The sequence below is a fragment of the Dendrobium catenatum genome, unplaced genomic scaffold (genome assembly GCF_001605985.2).
Source record: "Dendrobium catenatum unplaced genomic scaffold, ASM160598v2 fragScaff_scaffold_621, whole genome shotgun sequence".
NCBI classification, from domain to species: Eukaryota; Viridiplantae; Streptophyta; class Magnoliopsida; order Asparagales; family Orchidaceae; genus Dendrobium; species Dendrobium catenatum.
This window is the reverse complement of record NW_021319083.1, coordinates 15903210-15926834: the sequence shown is the minus strand read 5'-3', so window position 1 is coordinate 15926834 and position 23625 is coordinate 15903210. Positions and strand designations below refer to the sequence as shown.

Below are 23625 nucleotides of genomic sequence, written 5' to 3'. Positions count from 1 at the left end.
CATATGACGGAGCAATGTTAAACATTCTTTGCAGCGGTGAGATGTTCTCGGTCGTAGGAGAGGGAAGGCGATTTATAATGTACGTAGCGGTAAGTGCGGCTTCCAACCAATAGTTCATGGGTAAGGCGGCAGTATGAAGAAGTGTTCTTGTCATAGTTATGATATGCCGGTGCTTACGTTCGGCAGTACCGTTTTGTTCAGGAGTGTATGGACACGAGATTTGATGCCTTATACCGTGTTTTGTTGTAAACTCCTGAAATTTGCGATTGACGAATTCGCCACCGCCATCGGTTCGAACAGTTTTTACCTTATGATTAGTTTGTCTTTCGATAAAGGTAAGAAAATGTATAAAAGTGTTAGTGACATCAGATTTATGTAAGAGAGGAAATAACCAACTAAAACGAGAAAAATCGTCTATAAAAACCACATAATATTTGAATCCCTGATGAGATGAAACCGGTGAGGGACCCCATACATCAGAGTGGATTAGTTCGAGTGGAGCAAGAGTTTTACTAATGGATTTTTCGAATGATAGTTTGTAACCTTTACAAGAAAGACAAGGTGTACATGTAGAATTAAAAGACGTAATGTGTAAAGATGGATTGCTGTTGGAAATTTGCTGGAGAACCCGCTGATGAGGGTGTCCGAGGCGGCAATGCCAGTCCAGTGAGGTTGCAGCGATGGCAGTGAAAGCAGGAGAAGAATGTTGCGGAGATTTGCTTGCGATTTTGTACAGGCTGTTGCTACAAGGTCCTGTGAGAATGACTTTGTTGGTCGTCCGGTCCTTAAAAACAAAACCATGTTCATCAAAGATAATAGAAATAGGGTTATCCTTCACCAAGTTAGATATAGATAACAGACTATATAAAAGATTTGGGATATGAAGTAAGCGAGATAAGTTGAGCTTACTAGTCGGAATGGGAAGGAGTCCCGAGCCCGTGTGAGCTATGGGAACGGTCCTTCCATCCCCAATGGTTACCGAATCATTGCCTTTGTATGCGTTGTAGATGTCCAGATTATCAATGGTATTTGTCATGTGGGCCGAGGCTCCCGAATCAAGATACCAATCAACCGCCGAATTGCTGTCATTGGTAGCTACCAATGCCGGGTTCTGTTTTGACGAGGCGTTTGTGGAGTTCGGGACATAGTTGATGTTTAATCGGTGCCAACACGCGTCGGCGAGATGCCCTTTCTTTTTGCAAATTTGACAGGTGACACCCGAATTCTGGGACGATTTTCTTGGCGGAGGATGCTCTTGACCCGTTCGTCCTCGACCACGGCGACCACGACCTCTGAACGTGTAGAGAGCTGATTGAGTGTCCGGTGGTTTAGGATACTTTAGTGCAGCTGTTTTGAGATGGATTTCTTCACTCATGAGGAGCGCATACAGCGTATCCAGAGACAAAGGGCCTTGCATCGTGCGAATGCTTGTTGTGAACGGCAGATACTCGGGAGGGAGACCATTCAAGATGTATATGATTACATCTTCGGGATCGACAGACGACCCTGCGGACGAAATCTGATCCACGATCCTCTTTATGTCAGTGAGGTACTGAGTCATGGAAGAATTTTGCATCGAAACATTATGTAGTTCGTGTTTGAGCTGAATCACTTTGGATCGATTTGACGACTGAAATCTTGTATGAAGAGTCGTCCAGATTTCGCTCGTGGATTCGAGATGGATGACGTACGGTAGAACCGCCGGCGAAATGGTAGAACACATTGCCGTTGCAAGATTTTGATCGGTGATGCGACTTATTTTGGGATCTTGATTTGGATCGTCGTTTTCTTGCGCGACCGAAGAATCAAGAAAGCTCGCAAATCCGTTCGCCTTGAACAACTTGGCTATTTGCGTACTCCATATTGGAAAATTATCCGGCGTAAGAGCATGCGGAACAAGAAGTTTAAGATTCGAAATGACAAACTTGAGAGCCGGCGGGATGAGCGACGGCGTTGAAACGGAGTTCGTAGGGACTCCGGTGGAGGAGGCGGCGGAATCTTGATGCGCCATTGGATCAGTCCGTGTAGGAGAAGAAGACTCTTGATACCATGTAGAAATCTGTAAGCAAGATGCAGACCGAACAGAGACGAAGAACTAAAAGAAATATTTCATATTATTTTCTCTTATCTGTAATACAACTCTACTCTACTATTTATAGCTGTTACAATAGATGTGTAAAACATATAGGGGCTGAAGTTACAAGTAATTACAATCATGCTTAGGTAGTTAAATACATAAAGCATTTATCCTTGACAACCTTTATATGAAGTTGAACCGCCTCGAATTAAATGGACCTTTGGGCACATTCAAATATATATGATAAGCATTTATTTTTTTTCATTTCATTATGAGCAAAATAAACCCAATTTAAATTTGATTCAAGCTACCTACATCCTACAAGCATTATTAAAGATTAAAGCTATGATAATATTATTAGAAAATTTATTTTAAAAATATTCATAATTTTATTTAAACCGTGACTAAAAATATCTAAGTTAAATTTTTACATACCTAATTATAGTCACATTTTGTTCAAGACGAGTGAATTTTGATACCATGCTTAAAAAAATTGATCATTATTTTTACAAATATATGATAAAAATATAATTTTTAGTGCTAAAAATGAAAAAAAAAAGTCAGAATATTCTAATATAAATTATACAAAATTGAACTTATAAATTATAGAAATTATTTTAATATTAACGAAATTAAAAACTTCATATGTAATATTAATCTCAAACAATTTTAATAATACTAATATGACTATTCTAATACAATGTATATAAAAAAATTCCGATAAATTATTCTTTCTAATAAAAATTGACTAAAATAAAAAATTTATCAAAATATAATTAATGATAAAGCTCACAATTATTTTAATGTCGGTAGTTTGAATGTTGATTTCAATGAAGAGTTTGAAATGTGATCTTAGTTGTGAGCAATCTCTGATCGAGTCAAAATTTTAACCTTATTCGAAATCTTTTCAAAGTACTTTCTTGTGAACATTAGAGGGGTTTGCGTAAGGAGGAGGCTTCGATGGAGATAAGAGATAAATATTGCTGACACGGTGGACAAAAATTAAAGGTGGTTGGGGGAGGTTGGCATGGCAAGCCACAGAATGAATTAATTATATATGCCGCGATAAATGGGCACGTAATTATATTAAATATATAATAATCGTACGTTTTGTACGTGGAGCTAAGCTAATGATTTGGTCTGAATCATCGATCATGAGTGAGCAAGTGGCTTCAAAGGAAAGATTTTTTTATTTTTTTTTCTTTTAATATTTGGTTTTAATGAATGATGAATGCATATGCATGCATGATTCTTAAGAGTTAAGATAATATATATGAAGCAAATTATGTTTAGAGTTTTTGGTATAAAAGTTTAGTAGTAGAGAATTATGGATAGATTATAAAAACGTTTAAATAAATAATATTAAAAATTAACGGTTTTGCACTTTTCATTATATAATTAATTTGAAAAAAAAGGTTGCCTTATAGTTTAGGTAGATCAGGTAGCTCTTAATAGATTGGATTGGAAATTATTAGAAATTATTATTTTTTATTAGATTTAAATAAGAATTTGACTCTTGATATGATACAATTGAAAAGAAAAAAGAATCATGTAACAGACTCCACGTAGTGGGATAATGAGCTGACATTATCATTTTTGTTGGTACTATATATATATATATATATTATCATAGTTTTAATTTTTATGTTTTTTTTTTATACAACAACACAACAACAACAACAACAACAACATCAAATCTTTTCCCATTACGTGGGGTTAGCTACATAAATATTTTTTCGCCATTGTGTTATGTTAAAAGTTAATTTTTCATTTAAATCTAATAAAGAAAGATCATTTCTAATATTTTTTACCAAGTCTTTTTTAGGTCTACTTCTATTTTTCTTAACATAAGTCAAATCTAATACCTCGACTTTCCTAACCAGGTCAACGGAAGGCCTTTGTTTTATTTTTTGTATCCGGTTAGAAACAAATTTGAATATTCAATTTTATTATAAATTAACGTAAAATGTTGTAATATAATATAAATTATATGATTTAGGTTCCGTTTGAGACGATTTTTTATTGCTTCTTAAAACAGCTTTCTAGTTTAAAAATTAAAATTTTTATACTAAAAAACTATTTTAAGAAGCAATGAAAAAGCAGTCTCAAATAAAGCCTTAAATTCCAAATATCTTTTTAAAATAATTGATAATATTTGAAAATATATAAACAAAACAAAGAGAGGTATTTGAGATGAAGGGGTCTCCGCTTCATGCAAACCATTTTTAATGTTATCTAAGATGCGGCCATCCATCATGACAGGCATTACTTATTCATTCCCTGTTGTTTTAGTTATCCACGTAATAATTAAAAGTCAAAATAAGGATAATGAGCTTAGAAATGGACCCATAATTTGGCTGCATTAGTTGACTTAGCAGGAGCTAGCGTTTGAATGAACTATGGCCATTTCCGATGTGAAGTCTTCGTCAACGTGCTTACAAGTCTTCATGTTCATCTTTGACCCATAAGATAACCTGTTTATTGTGTTGCGTGAGACGCTCGGAAACAGGTCGATCGATGAAAATGAGATTGTCTACAGCGTACTCACTCGTACGATATTTGAGAAAAAAAGGGTAATAGCTTCCTTCCTCTTAGCTGCAGTTTTGAACCTCTGTAAATAACTGTTAAGTTTTCAGATTAGCACAGATCTGTTTTTACTGAAGGTTTTTGCAACAGTGTTGTGATGCTCGTCGTTTTGTCGACTGCATTCTCTGCATCGTTCTTTCTCTATTTCCTACCTAGCTTGATACTTATATTTTATGAAGGACTTCTTGATCGTTTGAATATTCACAAATATTTATAGGTTGAAAGGAATAAATTTTGTTTGGGATAGTTTTTAATAGATTTTTTATAATAAAATTGCTTTAAAAACTGTTAAAAAGTTGTCTCAAACGAAGCCGATTAACTGCAAGTTTTTTCTCCTGTGAAAATTTACCATCTGACTTTCAAAAACTACCCATCATATTAAAGCTTCAGATTTTATTTGGAATGACTTTCTAATTATTCTTTAAAATAATAAAAAAAGTCATCCAAGATTCAGGATTCGTTTTGGACGGCTTTTTTATTGCTTTTTAAAACAGAGTTTTAGTACAAAATTTTTTATTTTTAAACTAAAACTTCGTTTTAGAAAACAATAAAAAAACCGTCCCAAACGAAGCCTAAATCTCAATCTCTCCTACGGTCATGTTGTTCTCACCCTATTTTCTATTTGAGATTCTTTAAAGATAGAGAAGGCATTTGAGATGGTTAAATCAGATAAAATTAAATTTTATTTAAGAAAATTAATCGTTTGTTTTTAGATAAAAAAATATCTAAATGATTGTAAATTAAAATATGGGATGTTTTATATTTGTATATAATACAAACTAGATTCCTTCTCACGATCGTGCTTTTGTCAGATGTCGAAAGATAAAGTATTTTTGTCACGGTTCAATCCTTATCTCGAAGGGGTTGCCCTTTTCTCTATTCTTTGGGAAACAAGAAGTTTTCTACTGCAAAGAAAACTCAAATCAGATTTTTTTTTATTGATTTTTTAAATTTAAATTAATGCATCATAAAAAATTTCATCCGATCGATATGAGTCTTAATTCACTGGTAATATTAAAAAAAAATTGAATTAAATTTATAATCGTCCACACTTTGACTTTTAACAAATTTATAGTAAAATTGAGTGTTTTGATAAGATGAATTCAAAGACACTTAGAGTGATTTGATCGAAGTCCAAATGAGCTATATTAAGTTGTTGAAGTAAAATTAAAAATCTTGAAACATTATTTGAAAGATCAAATAATCTCCAAATTTTCTATGCTTATAGTCAAATTGATTGGCTCTGAAACGAATACAACAAGACAAAAATTACTAGATTCTGATGTCATTAAGGCATTTAAATGCTAAACGGATGATCTATGATCAAAATATTTAATATGAACTATCCAATAGATTGCTATATAAATTGGTAGAAACTACTAAAATGTCACACATAAACTACTATAAATATATAGATCCTTATTTTCTACATGCAATAGACTTAAATTTGAGTTGAGAGAGAGAGAGTTTAGAGGTATGAAGAACTTTAGAGATCAACTTGACTTTTGACATCAATGATCATCGCCATCCATCAACATCGCTTGACTACTGTTTTATGGCAATCATTGCTATCATTCGAACCATCGTTTCCTAACTATCATCATTTGACCATTATCATTTGATCTTCATGATTTATTCATTATCATCTAACCGCCATTGCTTGATGACCTTCATCAAATCATCATCAAGACCGCCTAATCATTCTTATCTTGTTATTGTCATTCAATCATCATCGTTTGACAAGCATAATTGAACTGATGCATCTTTTGTATTCTCACTTACATTCACATAAATACAAACTTTTATTACACATCTCATCTCTGATTGAGAGAAAGGACATACTTTTGTAACCTATCTACAAAGTGGATCGTTTTATCAAGTGTAAAATTTTTTTAATTATTATCTGTGTGAGTTGAATCTTTGTGAAAAACAAAGATGTAAAAATTATATTTTTATCGCCATAAATTTTTCTAGCACACAACAAGATAAATCTCAAATTGAATAAAACTTCTAATATAAAAATAATTTATTGATAATTAATCAAATTTATATTATACTAATTTCAAAATAAATATAATTAATTCTCATTTTTTCAGTGGCATTTATCCTTTTTCGGTGCAGTGGTCAAGCAATAATGAGTTAAGAAATATATAAATAAAAAAAATTATTTTAATTTATTTTGAATAAAAAAATTAAAAGAAATGTAGGATTAAATCCCATAATAATTTCAACTACATGAAATGATAAAAATGAATCAATTTATTATTACTAAAATATATTTTATAACCTTAACTTCAAGTAATCAAATAAGGCCTTAAATCAAGAATAATTAGATGGGGGAATAAAATCTTGGAAAAGAAAGCAAAATCTCGACTGGATTCCTCTCCCACTACAGACTCAGGATTGCGTACAAGAGATTGAAACCCAAATATATAGACGTTTTATACCTGAGCTTTGTGGGCCTGCTCAAAGAAGGGAAGCCATAGGATTCATGGATAGAGAACCAATGACCTCCACGAATTCACTTAATATTGTGAAAGGATAGGTTGTCATCAATCAAATATAATAATTATATCTTTAAAATAATAATTTATGTCTTGTATTTTGTAATTTTTCTCTTAATACTTATATCTTTAAAATTATAATTTATATCTTATATTTTGTAATTTTTCTCTTAATACTTTCAAACAATTCATCTGATACTATTATAATTAAATTGAATAAAATAAAACTATCACAATTTTAATAGGCAAATTTTAGGCTAGATATGTGTAATACATTCATTCTTACATAAAATTAGGTTTCACTTGTGTTAGAAATTTTCTTTTATTTGAATATCTTTTTAAGTCAAAATTTAAACTTTGATTATGAATTTGTTTGAGATAGATTTTCCAATGCATTGATTTTCATACATATATCACAAACTAGGCTTCGTTTGGGACGGCTTTCTTACTGTTTCTTAAAGAAGCTTTCTAGTACAAAAATTTTAGTACTAGAAAGTAGCTTTAAGAAGCATCAAGAAAGTCATCTCAAATAAAACCTTAATTTGACAATTGCTTTCTCATTAATTTTTCAGAAGCTTATGCAATGAAAAGCTTATTTTTTGTTAGAATAATTAAATTGTTTGCGTTGCAACAATATCATTATAGACTATAAAACGTTATAGTTGTATGGACCCGAACTGACCTAAATCATAAATTTACTTACTTAATCTCATTATAGCGAATAAAAGTGTAAGAGATTGCCTAGGGTTGTATGCTTTAAGTTCAAATAGCCCAAGCAAAACCCTAACAAATCTTGTTAGGCCCTAGTTGATTCGCTCGAATTATGCTTGACTTCATCAAGCGTCATAATATGCTTGACAATGATATTAGTTGACTAAAAAAATGTGAACATTTATTTGTAATTTTATGTATTTATCCGAGTGACTATTTATATGAAGAATAATAAAAAAAAATAATATATTTGTCAATATAACGAATAAAAAAATTCATTTAAAGTATATTTTTATTTAGGAGAAACATTATGAAGAGTGCGTGCTCAGATATGCAAATTAGGCTTTTTGCTCCAACAAAAAAAGAAATTACAGAAAGATAAAGTAGTTGAGGAAAGAGGCATCAGAAAGATGCAAAAGTGAGCCAAGATTCGAGCTGCCTTTAGCCTTTCACTTTGTTTGAGAGCGGTTAAGTGATTCCATCCGCTTTGGTAAGTCTAGAATGTCTCCAATTTGCAAGAATACCCCGTATGAACCGCTACCGTTTTATTTAATTATTTATAAAATCCGTTTCTTATAGTCAAGTTGGCGCATTTTGGCAATAGTTGAAAATTTTTTCTAACAAAGTTGAACTTTTTTTTTAATGGATTCTTAATTTTATATATCACATATTATCTCTTAATATAAATAAATTATTAAATAGTATAATTAAATTTAACATTTTTAGTATTATTTAATTATATAATATAATATTTCATTTATATCAAGAAAAAATTGAAAATACATTAGGAGCCTAATTTTAAAACTGTCCAATTTATGTTGTAATTAACATAATTTAGAGTCTATTTGGTGAAAAATTATTCTGCGCGGAGACTACATGTAAAAAATAGTCTGATAATCAACCGTAATGTGTCACGTCAACGATACTGAGCAGTACTGCATGAGCACCAAAATGACATGATACATTCTAATTGACCTACGGACAACATTCGCCGTCCACACAGAATAATTAATCCTATTTGAGACTTATTTTTCCGAGAGCAACCACATCTTTATTTAGCCACTCTTTTCTTATTGCTTTTGTCGTTTTCTCAAAAATTTCTGAGGTGAAAATTTTACTTTTTATAATAAGAATAATTAAATTATTTTTTATCACAATAACTTCATAATTAAATTAATAAAATACTATAATCTTTCCAAATACACTTAATCTTAATATGAATTATAAGATTTTAAATTTCAATTTGATGTATTTTGAATTAGAAAAAATATATATTTTTTGTAAGATTAAATTTATATAATAAAAATGGCTCAAATAAAATACACCAAAATAATATGGCTGAAAATATTCAAAAAATGATTTTTAGACTATTTTCTATGGTAGGTGAGTCCAATTTGAAAATTTACTCTCATATAGTCATATGAAACAAATTACATCCCGACAAAACAAAATTTAAGTACCAATCAGAATGAAATTGTCCGTTACTAAAGCTTCCATCGCAAAGAACGGGAGAAAGAGATCTAAGGTAAAAATTTTATAACTTATTTTAAGTAAAAAAAAAAAAGAGTAAATATAACTGAACTTTACTAATTGCGTACAAAATCTTAAAAGAAAAAGAAAATTTCTACATTCCGAAAAAAATTTTTTACCTCCATGAAAAAAAAAAAAAAAAAAAAACAAACAAAGATGAAATAAGATCTTCAAAAGAAAGTAGAAACATGCCTCAACTATTCCACAAAAATATTAAATAAATTAACAAAAAACAAAAGAAAAGGAAAACCTCAGAAACCCTCCTACAAAATACATCCTCCCCTTTCCTACAAATTTTCTTCCATATTATCATTTTCCGCCGCTGCCGGAGCTTGGCCGGCGACAATCAGGCCACCTTGCTCCACCTCCAACGCACCCTCCCCATCAAGCCACCGATCCATGGGCGAACACTCGCCCTTATGCGCCATCTTCCAATGCATCGCTTGACACGCTCGCGAGCAATAGTTAACGGCCCCACAAACAGAACATCGCCGGAACTCATGACGCCGCGTCTCCGGCCGTCCACAACCAACATGCGAACACATCCTTAGCCCCTCTCCTCCTTCACCAGCAGCAGCCGGTCCACCCCTTTCCGCGAACCACTCCACCATGAAGCGGTTCGCCGGATGCACCTCCGGCGTCGGCACGTTGCATCCGAAGTCACTAAGAAGGGAACATGGAGAGAACTTTACAGGTACTCTACCTTTCCTCACCGCTGCGAGTTCTCTGGCGTTGGCTTGGACTAAGAAGCGCCGCCCCTCGGCGACGTTTTGCCGCACGCCGTAGCCATCCTGGAGACAGTGCCCGAGCTCGCGAATCGCGTCTATGTGGCCGTGGTAGGCGGCGCGGGCACAGAGAGCGACTCCGGCGCGGAGATCTTTGTCGTTCTTAGATCCACCGCTACCATTGAATTGGATGATGGAGAGGGAGTGGAGAGCTTCAGGGTGAGACGCCATGGCAGCTTTTGCCATTAGGGATGCTCCGAGTCCCCTGTTTTGCAAACAGTAGAAACAGATCATGCCAAGACTGTAGCTGGCCTCGAGGTTTCCTGCTTCAGCGCAACTTTTTAGAAATCGGTGGGTTGATTCCGTCCAGTTCTTAGCCCTTACTGCAGTCCCCTTGACGGATAGCTTGGAAAGAACTATTCTATGTATTGCTAATTGGTTAAATCTCCGGCATCTGTTCATAAAAATCAGATTTTCTTTTAGAAACAGACCTTTAAAATTCGATTTTTTGGGGAAACATGGCTTAATCTGGCTTACGTGAGGAGGACGCTGATGAGATCTGAAGGAGAGCCAGCGGAGGCGGAGAGCTTGGAGAGGATGAGGAGGACAAGGTCGTCCGGGAGGCCGTTGAAGAAATCGATGTTCTGCTCCACTGAGCGAGCTCGTTTCCGAGGTTCGCTGCAATAGCCATCAAAGCCCCTTTTAACCGTATGCGGTGACGCCGCCGGCGATGGCCGAGGGTAGCAAAGCCCACTCCTGGTATGCATCTTAATTATTTTCCCTCTCTTGTTTGTCCGAATCTGAGAGGATGCCTCCTCCGAGAAGACCTCTTGGCTTAAATACTCAAACACAAAAGAACAGAGTAGTAAGAAATGATACAAACGGACATTTTTACCCTTGTATGTTATTACAAACAAGTCCTCGGTCAAATCTCGCTGACCCGACCCCAACGGTTGCTTTCGCGAACGGAAATCTTCCCATTGTTAACTAGTAATTAAAGCCATTAATGAAATATTAAACCTGATTAATCATATTTAGCATTTTACTATAAAATGGAATATGCAATTTGAAGTTTCACAGAGTTAATACGTGCGTTTAGTTATTTTTGGGGATCTCAGAAATGAAGCCAAGTAGGTAAAGAGTTGTGGAGACCGTTGCAACCGAGTATGCACCTATTCATGATCACTTATATAACATTGTGAACTACTGAGACGATAACTGTTATTGAATGTGCTGTGGGTTATAACGAAATGCTTTAACGGTCATAAGTTAGCTTTCTTGAAGAAAAAAATAACCGTTAGGAAGAGGGAGGGCCAAAAAATGGAGAGATTATTTTGTGCGGATATCGGACCGGTGAACTTTTCGGTGACGCTTGTCGGTATCGTGCTCGGTACCGAGCGTGGTATACTTTTAGGGTGACGTGACATATTTTTATTGGTTTTTGGACAATGTTTGGACTCTGTATATAATAATTTTTCCAAAAAAATGCCTACGATGAAGAGGTGAAGGTCATTGGCATGAACGGACAGGATGCACGTTCATCAGTCAATCAACATCGGCCTATCGATGACCGGAGGCCTTTGATAGACTGAACCTATTCGGGAATTGCATTTGCTGCAACTATTATCCCATCCAAGCCTGCACTACATCCTCCCTAGTTTTATGGCCATCACCATAAGCCACAATCGTCTCCAAAAGCTTGGTTTATATTTATTATTGTATTAGTTAGGACCAACACCAAGCTTTGCATGTGTTGCAGACAAACCCTTTTAGGCAATCATTGAAATGATATCATTGTAAGGGCACACCACGTTCATTTCTACTGAGCAATACTCCATGACCATATCTAGTAGACCTGAGCCACGAATATATTCAATATTGATTATATTAAGTATTGTTGTGTCTTGAAAAATTCGCAGCGATAGAGAGTGGTGTAGTTTAGCATCTTAGTTTTGTACGAAGATCCAACATATAAATAGATAAATAAGTAAGTTGAGCGTTTATAAGAAACATCAGAGTTTTTACGTGAAACCTCTGAAAAGGAGAAAAACCATGGTGCCTAGCCTAGTTTGAATGAATCCACTAGTATTTGCAATTGATTAAAAATGAGTCCCTTAAGAGGAAGGTCTTGGCTCGATGTTGCAAATATACATCATACAGAGTGCATTATGAAAGCAAGAATAAGAAGGGCGCGAGGTAGAACACGCCGGAGAGGAAGAGGAGAACAGAGGTTAAGAGGGAAAAAGTAAATTCAAATCTTATTACTGGTATGGGTCCCATATATATAATGGATTACAGGAGATTAATAAAACTAAGACTAATTACAGTGATTAAATATCCTAATCTGTCTTATGCTGCTTATATCCTCCCTCAAGCTAATCATTCGCTGAACGAATGGTGAGCTTGCTGTGAAGTTCGGTAAACCGAGAGACTGTGAAGGCTTTAGTCAAAATGTCGGCAAGCTGATCTTTGGAGGCTATGTGCTGGAGTTGAATGGCTTTGGTATTAATGTGTTGACGAATGAAATGATAATCGATTTCGATGTGTTTCGTTCGATTGTGAAAGACCGGATTCTTTGCGATGGCGATGGCTGAGGTGTTGTCGCAGTAGATTGTGGTTGGGGATGGCTGAGGGATGCCAAGCTCTTCGGCAAGACGACGCAGCCAGATGACCTCCGACGTGGCAGCTGAAAGGGATCGGTATTCCGCCTCTGTTGAGGATTTGGCTACGGTAACATGTTTTTTGACCGTCCAGGTGAGTAGTGTCCAACCAAGGAACGTGCAGTAGCCGGAGATGGATTTACGATCAGATGTATCGGCCGCCCAATCAGCATCGGTGTATGTGAGTAGTTCGAGAGGTCCCTTTGTAATTGGAAGGCCATGATCTATCGTGCCTTTGATGTATCGAAGAATCCGTTTGAGAGCTTTGAAGTCAAGATCTGAGGGATTTTGCATATGCTGGCAGACTTGATTGGTAGCAAAAGCAATGTCGGGCCTTGTGATCGATAGATATTGGAGAGATCCGGCCAGTTTGCGGTAAAGAGTAGGATCCGCGAACGGCTGACTTGAGGAGGTGATGTTCTTCCTGTTAGGAACAGCGGGCGTAGGCGCGGATTTGCAGTCCGCGTAACCTGCGTCACGAAGAAGTTTACTGGCGTAGTGATGTTGCGAGAGAAAGTAGCCTGAATTGGATTGAGTTACCTGGATGCCGAGAAACAACGAGATTTGTCCAAGCTGCTTGAGGTCGAAATGGGATTGTAATTGTCGGAGTAGAGACTGAATGGCGGAATCATTGTTTCCTATGACTAGAAAATCATCCACATAAATAAGAATATATATTTGTATGTTATTTTTGTGAAGAATTAAGAGGGAGGGATCGGAGCGACTGAATCCAAATCCTTGAGATTGCAGAAATCCTGTTAATTTGTTGAACCATTGCCTAAGAGCCTGTTTGAGTCCATATAGGGACTTTCGAAGTTTACACACCAGATTGGAAGTAGCGGAGTTGACGAAACCCGGCGGTTGCTTCATATAAATGTCGGCATCCAGATCACCGTGCAGAAATGCGTTTGATACGTCGAGTTGGTACATTGGCCATTTCCGGTTGACAGCCACAGTTAGAAGAAATCGGATGGTTGGCATTTTTGCAACTGGGCTAAAAGTTTCTGTATAATGATGCCGAATTGCTGATCATAGCCTAGTGCTACGAGTCTTGCTTTGTGACGGTCGATTTTCCCGTTGGGAAGGAGCTTCGTCTTATAAGTCCATTTACATCCGAGTACGGGTTTGTTTGAGGGGCAGGGGACAAGAGTCCATGTGTTTTGTTTCATCAGGGCGTCGTATTCAGTCGCCATTGCTTGTTTCCACACGTCGAGTTTCGAAGCTTGGTTGAACGTTGTTGGTGTAGGCGGGGACTGGACGTGAGTAAGAAGATTGAGCAGTTGTCTTGGTTTGCTTATTCCAGACTTGAGACGAGTTTGCATAGGATGAGTTGGTTGTTTGGTAATGTTCGGTGACGAGTCAATGTGAAGAGGATGACTGCTGTCACTATGAGTTCCACCAGATGAAGTGGTCTGAGTTGTTGCGGGATTGGGGAGAGTTGAATTTGGATGAGATCCCGTGAGGGGTTCGATTGTATTTGTGGGAAGAGCCGTGGGAGGTGGAAGTAGAAACGGAGAGATAGACTTTGAAGGTATTGTTGGTGAAGTATCTGGGCTTTGAGGTAGTTCTTTATAGGGAAAGTGATGCTCATTGAATTGTATGTGCCGAGAGATGTACGTCTTGCCAGTTTGAATGTCGTGGCACTTATACCCTTTGTGTGTTGCGGAGTAACCAAGGAACATACAATTTGCTGATCGCGGTGCCAGTTTTGTTTGAGTATATGGCTTGAGCCATGGGAAGCACTGACAGCCAAAAGTCCTAAGGTGGCTGTAAGTTGGCGGAATTTGGTAAAGTTTCTCGTAAGGAATTTGAAGGGAAATGGCTTTTGACGGTAGGAGGTTGATTAGGTAGTGAGCTGTCATCAACGCTTCTGCCCAAAATTTGTATGGTAGACTGGAGGCATGGAGAAGCGCACGAGTAAGATCAAGAAGATGGCGATGCTTGCGCTCAGCTAATCCGTTTTGTTCTGGCGTGTGTGGACAGGAAATTTGCTGATGAATACCACGATCTTTGAGGTAGTTTCTGAATTCAAGTCCGGTGAATTCTCCGCCTCCATCCGTGCGGAGAGCCTTTGGTGTGCAGCCGTGTTGCGTTTGGATCAAGTTGCAGAGTGTCTTGAATTTGGACAAGGTTTCTTGCTTCGAATGCATGAGGTAAAGCCAGGAGTAGCGCGTATGATGATCAATAAAGACGACATAGTAACGATAGCCGTCGATTGATTGGTGTGATGCGGGACCCCAGACATCTGTATGCAAGAGTTCGAAAGCAGATGTAGTAGTAGAAGTGCTTTTATTGAATGCTAATTTGTGGCTTTTAGCCAAATTACAAGAAGTGCAAGAAAAAGAATGCGAAACAGAGGAAATTTCGGAAAATCTATTTGCAAGAGTATTGAGAACATGAGAGCTGGGATGACCAAGCCGGGCGTGCCAGTCGTTTGCGGACGAGTGAGTTGTTGCGAGCGCCTTGTGTCGTGGTTCCGGAGATAGCTCGATTCGATACAGGCCGTTATGTAAACGACCATGAAGCAGCGGACGGTGGTCCTGAAGATCCTTGATGGTGAAACCATTCGCATCAAATGAGATAGAGACAAAATTATCGGTGGTTAGTTTAGATACAAAGAGAAGATTGTGCGTGAGGGTGGGAACATGTAAAAGATTGTGTAGGTGAAGCTTACGTGTGCTGTCCGGGAGCGGGAGAAGGCCTTGACCGGAAGAGTGAATGGGTAAGGAGGTTCTGTTTGCAATGGATATGTTGTCTGAGCCATTATAAGTCATAGGATGGTAGAGGTTACTAGCATATGGAGTGATGTGAGCCGAGGCACCTGAGTCTAGGACCCAGTCCTGATTTACTGAGCTCGGCGGATTCGCAAGCAGAACGCGTGGCTGTTTGAATTCTGTAGGTGCGTATTTAGGATTGTTACGATGCCAGCAATTAAGAGCTATGTGGCCAATTTTCCCACAAATCTGACAAGTCGGTCGAGACTGATTTGGGATCGTGGGGCTTGATTGAGTTGAGGACGGTGGTGGGTATGAAGATTGTTGATTCTTGTTTTTGAACGTCCTCCGATTGTTGGGTCTTCCGCGCGATTGGTTTGAAGATGAAGCGTAAAAAGCATTGGCCGGAGTACCAGTGGGCTGCTGATCTTGAGAAAGTTCTTGCTGAAGATGAATTTCTTCGTTGCAAAGAAGTGAGTAGAAGGTGTCCAAATCGATGGGAAGCAGAGAGTTCCGGATTGTAGACTTAAAGGAGTTGTAAGTCGGTGGAAGACCATTTAGGATGTGAAGCATAACATCCTCTGGTTCAATCTTGGAGCCAGATGCCGCAATATTGTCCACAATTGATTTGATTCGAGTGAGGTAATCTTGCAGTGTCTGATCTTTCAAGGTAACCCGATACAGTTCGTTCTTTAGCTGCATTACCCGGGAACTACTGGTGGGCTGGAGACGTTTTTCAAGAATCGTCCATGCTTCGTTGGTGGAGGTCGAAGTAATGATGTAGGGTAGAACGGGTTGTGAGACGGTCGAAAAGAGTGCGGACAGGAGATTACTGTCGACGATGCGCCATCGAGTGTAGGCATCGGAGTTTTCGTCTGCCGGAGCTTGTATGGTTCCGGTGAGATGTCCATTGTAACCGTTTGCAGTGAATTGTTGCAGAATCTGGATACGCCAAATTGGGTAGTTTTCCGATGTGAGCGGGTGAGGAGCGAGATTCTTGATGTTAGATACAAGAAATTTGAGCGGCTGTGGGATGACGATTCACGAATATATTCAATATTGATTATATTAAGTATTGTTGTGTCTTGAAAAATTCGCAGCGATAGAGAGTGGTGTAGTTTAGCATCTTAGTTTTGTACGAAGATCCAACATATAAATAGATAAATAAGTAAGTTGAGCGTTTATAAGAGACACAAGAGTTTTTACGTGAAAACATCTGAAATGGAGAAAAACCACGGTGACTAGCCTAATTTGAATGAATCCACTAGTATTTGCAATTGATTACAAATGAGGCCCTTACTTAAGAGGAAGGTCTTGACTCGATGTTGCACATATACATCATACAGAGTGCATTATATGGTGGGAGTTGGAAGAATCAGTGTTGATATGTTCGTTTGGGCGGCAGGTCCATAATCGGGTGAGCGATATTAGAGAAACTGTTGTAAAAGAATCTTATATTCACTTATATCATGATGGTAATTATAACACTAGTACAATAATCATTATCTTAATATTTCCACTTATGTGGTTATACTTTAAGCACCATCGTAAAACTTTGAGATCCCAATATGATCCACCTGCCACTTACAGAGAAAATTTTAGATAGCCTATGAACACTTTGTAAGTTCTTAAGCTTTGATTAATCCCAAAATCCTGATTAAGAATCCAAAACCTATATTCAATTACCTCCTTTTTTTTTGGTAATAGATTAAAAATCATGTTGTTCTCATTCTCTAGCTACCTGAAGCACTTCTTAACTACACGTACAGGCGATGATAAATATCTATTTTAAAGAAGATGAGTAGTGCCTGCTTCGCACATTAATATGTTACAATTGTTAATGTTACATTGATGGAGGGGAGATTTCAAAGTCTAAGCTATGGCTGATGCTTAGGTTTTATTTAGGATATATTTTTTGCTGCTTTAAAAAGCTGCTTTTTAGTCAAAAAATTTCTTAAAAACAAGAGAAAAGCAGTAGTATAAAGCTGTCCCAAATGAAGCCTTTTACTGCTTCTTAAAGCCGCTTTCAAGTACAAAAATTTTAACTTTTGTACTAAGAACCCACTTTAAGTAGTCAAAAAGCCGTCCCAAACGAAACCTTAGGCTTACTTTGAGTTTGGGACACCTTTTTTATTGCTTCTTAAAACAGCTTTCTAGTTTAAAATTTTAAAATTTTATATTAAAAAGTTGTTTTAAGAAACATTAAGAAAGTCATCCCAAACAAAGCCTTAATTACCAAACTCTCACAGCGCTTTCTGTAGGACTTGATCACTTAAAAGTGTTAGATTTCATTTGGGACAGCTTTTTTATGCTTTCTAAAGTAACTTTCTAGTCTAAAATCTGTTTTAAACTCTCTCACTTATTAATTTGGGAAGTAAATGTATATTTGCTATTTCCCTGGTATACACAACTCAAATCTTGACGTAAATTATCGAGTCCTCAAAATAAATCAAGTTATTTTTTGTTATTGCCAGTTAGTTTGTATTATCATTGATAATACGTCAAATTTATATAATAACACTCATAATTCTCTTAAAAAATTATTTAAAATGTTAGCTAGTGTCTTTTGATCTTACAATTAAAAAAAAAAAAAAAAGAAGTTGCAAGATTTTTATGAGCTAATGATTTGACACCTAAATTATAATTATTATTCAGCTGTATTAAATACAAAGGAAAATAAGGAGCCGGCATGCTTGAATTCTTCTAACCACATAGCTCTCTACTAATTTGTTTGGCATTGTTGCCTTCGATTAATTTGGTTTATTTTACTGTTAATTTTGCTAAGGGTTGTCAAATGAGACAATTCAAAGAAAAATACAGCAAACTGCTTCGAATATAATTTGATCAACTTGGCAGGGCCTGATTTAATAATTGTATTAGTGGTCTTGTTAATTACTGCTAATTTTGTAAGATTGTAGTATAAAGACAGAATGAATGGGATAAATCATGAGGCTAAGGATTAGAAGAATTCAAGCGAGAGTAAACAATTGGGCTTATAGTTATGCTTGTAATGCGATATAGCTAGGAAGATGCTAATTTTATGTTTTTAATTTTCCTTTTTTCTTTTAAGTTGCTTTCCTTATGTTTTGTATATTAATGGTTTATAAAATCGACATATGGTAAATAAAAAAGGGGATTAAAGATTAATTACAATTTGGTAATTGCTTTAAATGGAAGAAGTAGGGTTTGTATATTTAAAGATGATACAGTATGTGAGTAATTAATTTCAAATTTATATTATTCTCAACTCAAAAAAATTTGATAGGCTATATGATGTAAAGTATTTTAAATGCAGGAATTTTGAAAATATTAATGTTTGATTTGAAGTAAAAGAATGCGGAGTAAAATTTTGAAACATTTGGGAGTCACTCTCTAATGATTTTCAAATACATGGTAAATTGTTAGTCATTGTCACTGCGGTCGTCACTAGCCACCTTCAGCTATATTTGTCAGCGATCGCCTCTACGCTTTGCCTTATGCAGTAACAAATGATTGTGCCCACCAGATATAAGTCGCTGCCTCCACATGCCATCAGCATCCTCCACTGCCTGCTACCACCAGCCTCGTCAATTTCTGCCTACCACCGTCCACCATGCACCATCATCATTGTCACTAGCCACTGATAACCACCATCATTTAGTTTTACATTGCATCCATTTTGTTTCAAGTTAAATAGAAAAAAAACTTGTTTTATTTTTTACTCATATTACAAACAATTTCAAACATTTCAAACACATTGCATTCATGTTAACCTGCATTTTTTTTAACAAACCAAACGGTCTATCAATAAATTTTTACTCATCACAATTAAAAATTAGTTAAAATATTTTGATTTATTTTTTTTTCATTTAAAATTAGGTCCAAATCAAAGATATCAACGTTTAAATTTAATTTTTAAAATCAAAGAAATGGAATTCCTACTTATTTCTGAACAACTACTTTGAACAATAAAAAGAGATATAATTCCTACTTATTTTTCAAGTCTATGATTAGGATTTCTACATAATCAACTCTTCTCATCAGAGGTTCAGTTCAAGGAGTTCAAACTTCACATGTCCCTCAGTCCCTCTACCTGTAGACTCTACTATACTTCTACTTGAGATCTATGAGGAATTCCTAACTTCAAAAAAAAAATAAAAATAAGAAGGGACATTTTTTACCATAAGCGCTGTCATGCCAATTACGATCAATAATAGCAAATTTAAGGGTATAAGTGGTCAAAGCTGACTTATGAGTATGCTCGCACTCAACTCGATAAATGGCTTATGAGCCGAGCTTGATGAGCTCATGAGCCAAGCTTGAGTCAGCACTAACTCGTCTTGTTAGGCACAGCTCATCTTGGTAATTGGTTGGTTGTGAACTTAGGCTATCAACTAAGAGGTCTAAAGTTTGAGTATTGTGTATGTGATGTATGTATGAGTCTACTTAGCTCAGGAGCTGGCTTGTTTAAAAAAAATATTAATTTAAAATACATCTAAAATATATTAGCATTCATGATTCTATTTACAAAATTGTTAAAATATCTCACTTTCTCATATTAAATTATTCTTTATTATTAATAATATTTTATTTCTCATTAATTTTATTATTTTATTATAATAATTGCTCAAATCATAATTATTTTCTCTCTATCATAATAAATGAACTGGATCAAAATCGTAGAATAAAGCTAGAACTCGATTAATTAATCAAGCTCAAGCACAAACTAATGATAACTCGAGCTTATCTTGACTCTTTTACACCCCAAAGTCAACCTATATTAGGATGCGATTCTTGAAGAATTATTTGGTTGGCAGCGTCAATGCAAATGGATTCTTGGATTGGATTTTAGTATTCTTGTTACATCACCAAAAAGTATCATTCGAGCACGAATCTTGGGACAAATTTAATATAATAACTTTCAAAATTAAATTTGGGGTCATCCAAACTCCAATTTCGATAAATTTATGGTTAAACTGAATGTCTCGAAGAGAAGAACCTAACGACACCAAAATTTGTTAAATCTAAGCCCAAATGGGTCTAAATTAGGGGGACAGAGCATATTTGAACGCTTCAAAGCATAAATTGGATGATCATATGATATCCAAGTATTGTATGCTTATAGTTAAGTCGAGTGACTAGACAAGACAAATCCAACGAGCCTAAAAATGCTTCATTCCAACATTATTATGGTACTCAAATGCTTGATAAATGCTCTATGATTGAGGGAATTGATATGAGTTGTCCGATTGACCACTTCGAATTTTTCATGGATCTTCTCACTATTTACTGAGTATGCCACTAAAAAAGAATCTATAAATAGGCCCTCATTTCCCACAAGAAAAGGGAGACTTGGAGCTTGGACCTTTGGCTGGAGATTAAAGAGATCTATGTGGCTTCAAGAATATAAAGCTCCACCTAGGCACCATGGTCGGCGAATCGTCGTCAACCGTCGCCAGACCACTACTTGGTTAACGACTATCGTTGGATCATCGCCTATTTGCCAAACATTCACCTGGCCGCAGACTCCCGTCGAGCTTCCTCCAAGCCACCAAACACCTCTGTACTTCCACCCAACCATCGATCGTCGGATCATCACTCGATAGTCGAGTGCCACCGGGCTTGCAACCGGATGTTGACTACCTTCGGACTTCCACTCAGCCACCAATCACCGTCGAACCTTCACCCGGGACCGACCATCGCAAACCTCTACTCGACTGCCATCGACACGCCACTTCGACCTTTGTCATTCGCCGAATACAATCCCTTTGACCACTGCGGTCCGCTGACTACAGTCCCTTCAACTACCGTCAACCGCTAGCTACTGTCCTTTCGACCTCCGCCATCTACTGACTACGGTCCCTTTGACCATCGTCGCCTGCTAATTTCTGTCCTTCCGACCTCTGTTAACCACCGACTATGGTCCCTCTGACATACATCGCATGCCGACTACAGTCCTTCCAACCATCATCCCCAGTCGACTACGATCTCTTTGACCACTGTCTCCTAAAGACAATATTGCCAACCAAACTAACGAACATGCCAACATTCTCTTGATAATGGCTCCCTTATCATTGGATTATTCGATTCCCAACTGTGTTATGTGCTATATATAATACATTGAGTCAAGGCCTTCCCCTTGCGGAAGGGTACCATTTGTAATCGACAACAAACACCAGTGGAATCATTTTAGTTGGGCGAGACCTTTTGGTTTTTCTCCTTTTCAGAGGTTTTCACATAAAGATCTTAATGTCTCTTATGACTCTTGCATCCATCTCTCTCTTTATCTATATGTGTGTTGAATTTTCATTCAAAACTAAAACGTTAAGCTCCTTATCTCTCTACCACCATGAATATTCTAGGACGCAACAATTCTCATCGATTAGTCTCTCTTTTAAGTTGCGATACAGTTGTTCAATGATAGTCAATTTATATAAGGCTCTTTCCTCAATAACTGTAGAAAATCAAGAACCGAGAAGAAAGGCTTGGGAGCCGAGAACAGAGAGCAGTGTAGAAGAAGAAATGTTATTTCATTAACCTCTCACAGTTACAGCTTAGTGTATATATAGAGTTTATAAAAGCAGTTACATAAGACGCTACACGTGTAAACCTAAGTACAGAGACTAATTTGTTTATCTAATACTCCCCCGCAAACTGACGGTACTTTGGAGACAGTCAGTTTGTTGCGAAGTAGTTGAAACCGCGGAGTGGATAACGACTTGGTGAGGATATCTGCGGTCTGATCAATAGTGCTAATAGGGAGAATTCTAATATGATGCTGCTGAATATGATCCCTGACGAATCGGTGATCTATTTCTATGTGTTTCGTTCTGGCATGAAACACCGGATTGTTTGCTAAAGCTATAGCTGATGTGTTATCACAGAAAATGTCAGTTGGTGTGTCTTGTTGAATGCCAAAGTCATGGAGAAGACGACGAAGCCACACAATGTCCGCCGTGAGTGCAGCCAACGACCGGTACTCTGATTCGGTGGATGAACGAGCTACTGTAGTTTGCTTTTTGACCGTCCATGAGATTAATGAGTCTCCTAGAAACGAGCAGAATCCGGATGTTGATTTTCGGGAGATGGGATCGCTCGCCCAATCAGCATCTGAAAAGGATACAAGCGATAATTTAGATTTTGTTATAGGAATACCATAGTCGGTTGTACCTTTAACATAGCGTAGCAATCGTTTTAAGAGGTAGACATGCTCTGGCTGCGGTTGGTGCATGTGTTGGGAGATGAGATTAACACTATATGCAATGTCTGGACGGGTTAAGCATAAGTACTGAAGTGATCCCGTTATTTTCCTGTAAGTCTGCGGATCGTTAAGAATGTTGTCCGTGGGAATGTCATGTGGAAGCTTAGTACACGTCGGGTTAGCCACTGGATTGCACTTGGACAACTGAGCCGCCTGCAGAATGGAATTAGCATACACGGTTTGGGATAAAAAGTAAGCATTTGCTGTTTTGGTGATTTGAATTCCTAAAAAGGAATTAGCTTCACCCAACTGTTTCATTGCAAACTTCCCATTGAGTTTATCAGTGATTTTTCTAATTTCATCAGTGTTGTTACCGGTTAGAAGAATATCATCCACATAAACAAGTAAGAATATAGTAATGTGTAATTTGCGAAATATTAATAAGGATGGATCAGAGCTACTATGGACAAACCCAATGGAGACAAGAAAAGAAGTAAACGTGTTATACCATTGTCTCGGGGCTTGTTTAAGACCATAGATGGCTTTGTTGAGGAGACATACATGATCAGGATTGTTTGTATCCTCAAATCCTTGCGGTTGTAACATATACACCGTTTCCGAAAGAGATCCGTGGAGAAAGGCATTGGCGACATCCATTTGTTGAATGGGCCAATTGTTGTTCAGAGCTACTGCTAAAAGAATTCTGATGGTCGGAAGTTTGGCGACTGGACTAAACGTCTCAGTGTAGTCCAATCCGTACTCCTGATGATTGCCCTGCGCAACCAGCCTGGCTTTGTATTTGGCTATGGAACCATCGGAGTGAAGTTTAGTGCGGTATGTCCACTTACAACCCAGGATTGACGCATCTGATGGCCTCGGAACAAGGTTCCATGTACCTTGGATCTGAAGGGCATGGAATTCAGTTGCCATTGCTGTGC

General features: G+C 37.0%; 2 protein-coding genes across 2 annotated transcripts; both read right to left on the bottom strand.

The window, feature by feature from the left end:
* Positions 1 to 9565: 9565 nt before the first annotated feature.
* Positions 9566 to 10953, bottom strand: LOC110114688 (F-box protein At1g67340-like). Its single transcript, XM_020847640.2, has 2 exons — positions 10671 to 10953; positions 9566 to 10587 (listed from the first exon to the last, which is right to left on the bottom strand). The coding sequence occupies exons 1-2, from the start codon at positions 10898 to 10900 to the stop codon at positions 9696 to 9698; spliced, it is 1122 nt and encodes a 373-aa protein (XP_020703299.1). The 5' UTR covers positions 10901 to 10953; the 3' UTR covers positions 9566 to 9695.
* Positions 10954 to 12508: 1555 nt separating this feature from the next.
* Positions 12509 to 13723, bottom strand: LOC110114695 (uncharacterized mitochondrial protein AtMg00810-like). Its single transcript, XM_020847648.1, has 2 exons — positions 13519 to 13723; positions 12509 to 13437 (listed from the first exon to the last, which is right to left on the bottom strand). Exons 1-2 carry the CDS (start codon positions 13721 to 13723, stop codon positions 12509 to 12511), a joined length of 1134 nt encoding a protein of 377 aa, XP_020703307.1.
* Positions 13724 to 23625: the final 9902 nt, after the last annotated feature.

Excerpts from the sequence above, each read along its gene's own strand:
- LOC110114695 (XM_020847648.1), bottom strand. The coding sequence starts at position 13,723 with ATGTACCAACTCGACGTATCAAACGCATTTCTGCACGGTGATCTGGAT. Across the intron at positions 13,438-13,518 it reads ATCTCAAGGATTTGGATTCA|TCATAGGAAACAATGATTCC; the intron begins GTCGCTCCGATC and ends ATGATTTTCTAG.
- LOC110114688 (XM_020847640.2), bottom strand. The coding sequence starts at position 10,900 with ATGCATACCAGGAGTGGGCTTTGCTACCCTCGGCCATCGCCGGCGGCG. Across the intron at positions 10,588-10,670 it reads CTCATCAGCGTCCTCCTCAC|ATGCCGGAGATTTAACCAAT; the intron begins GTAAGCCAGATT and ends TTTTATGAACAG.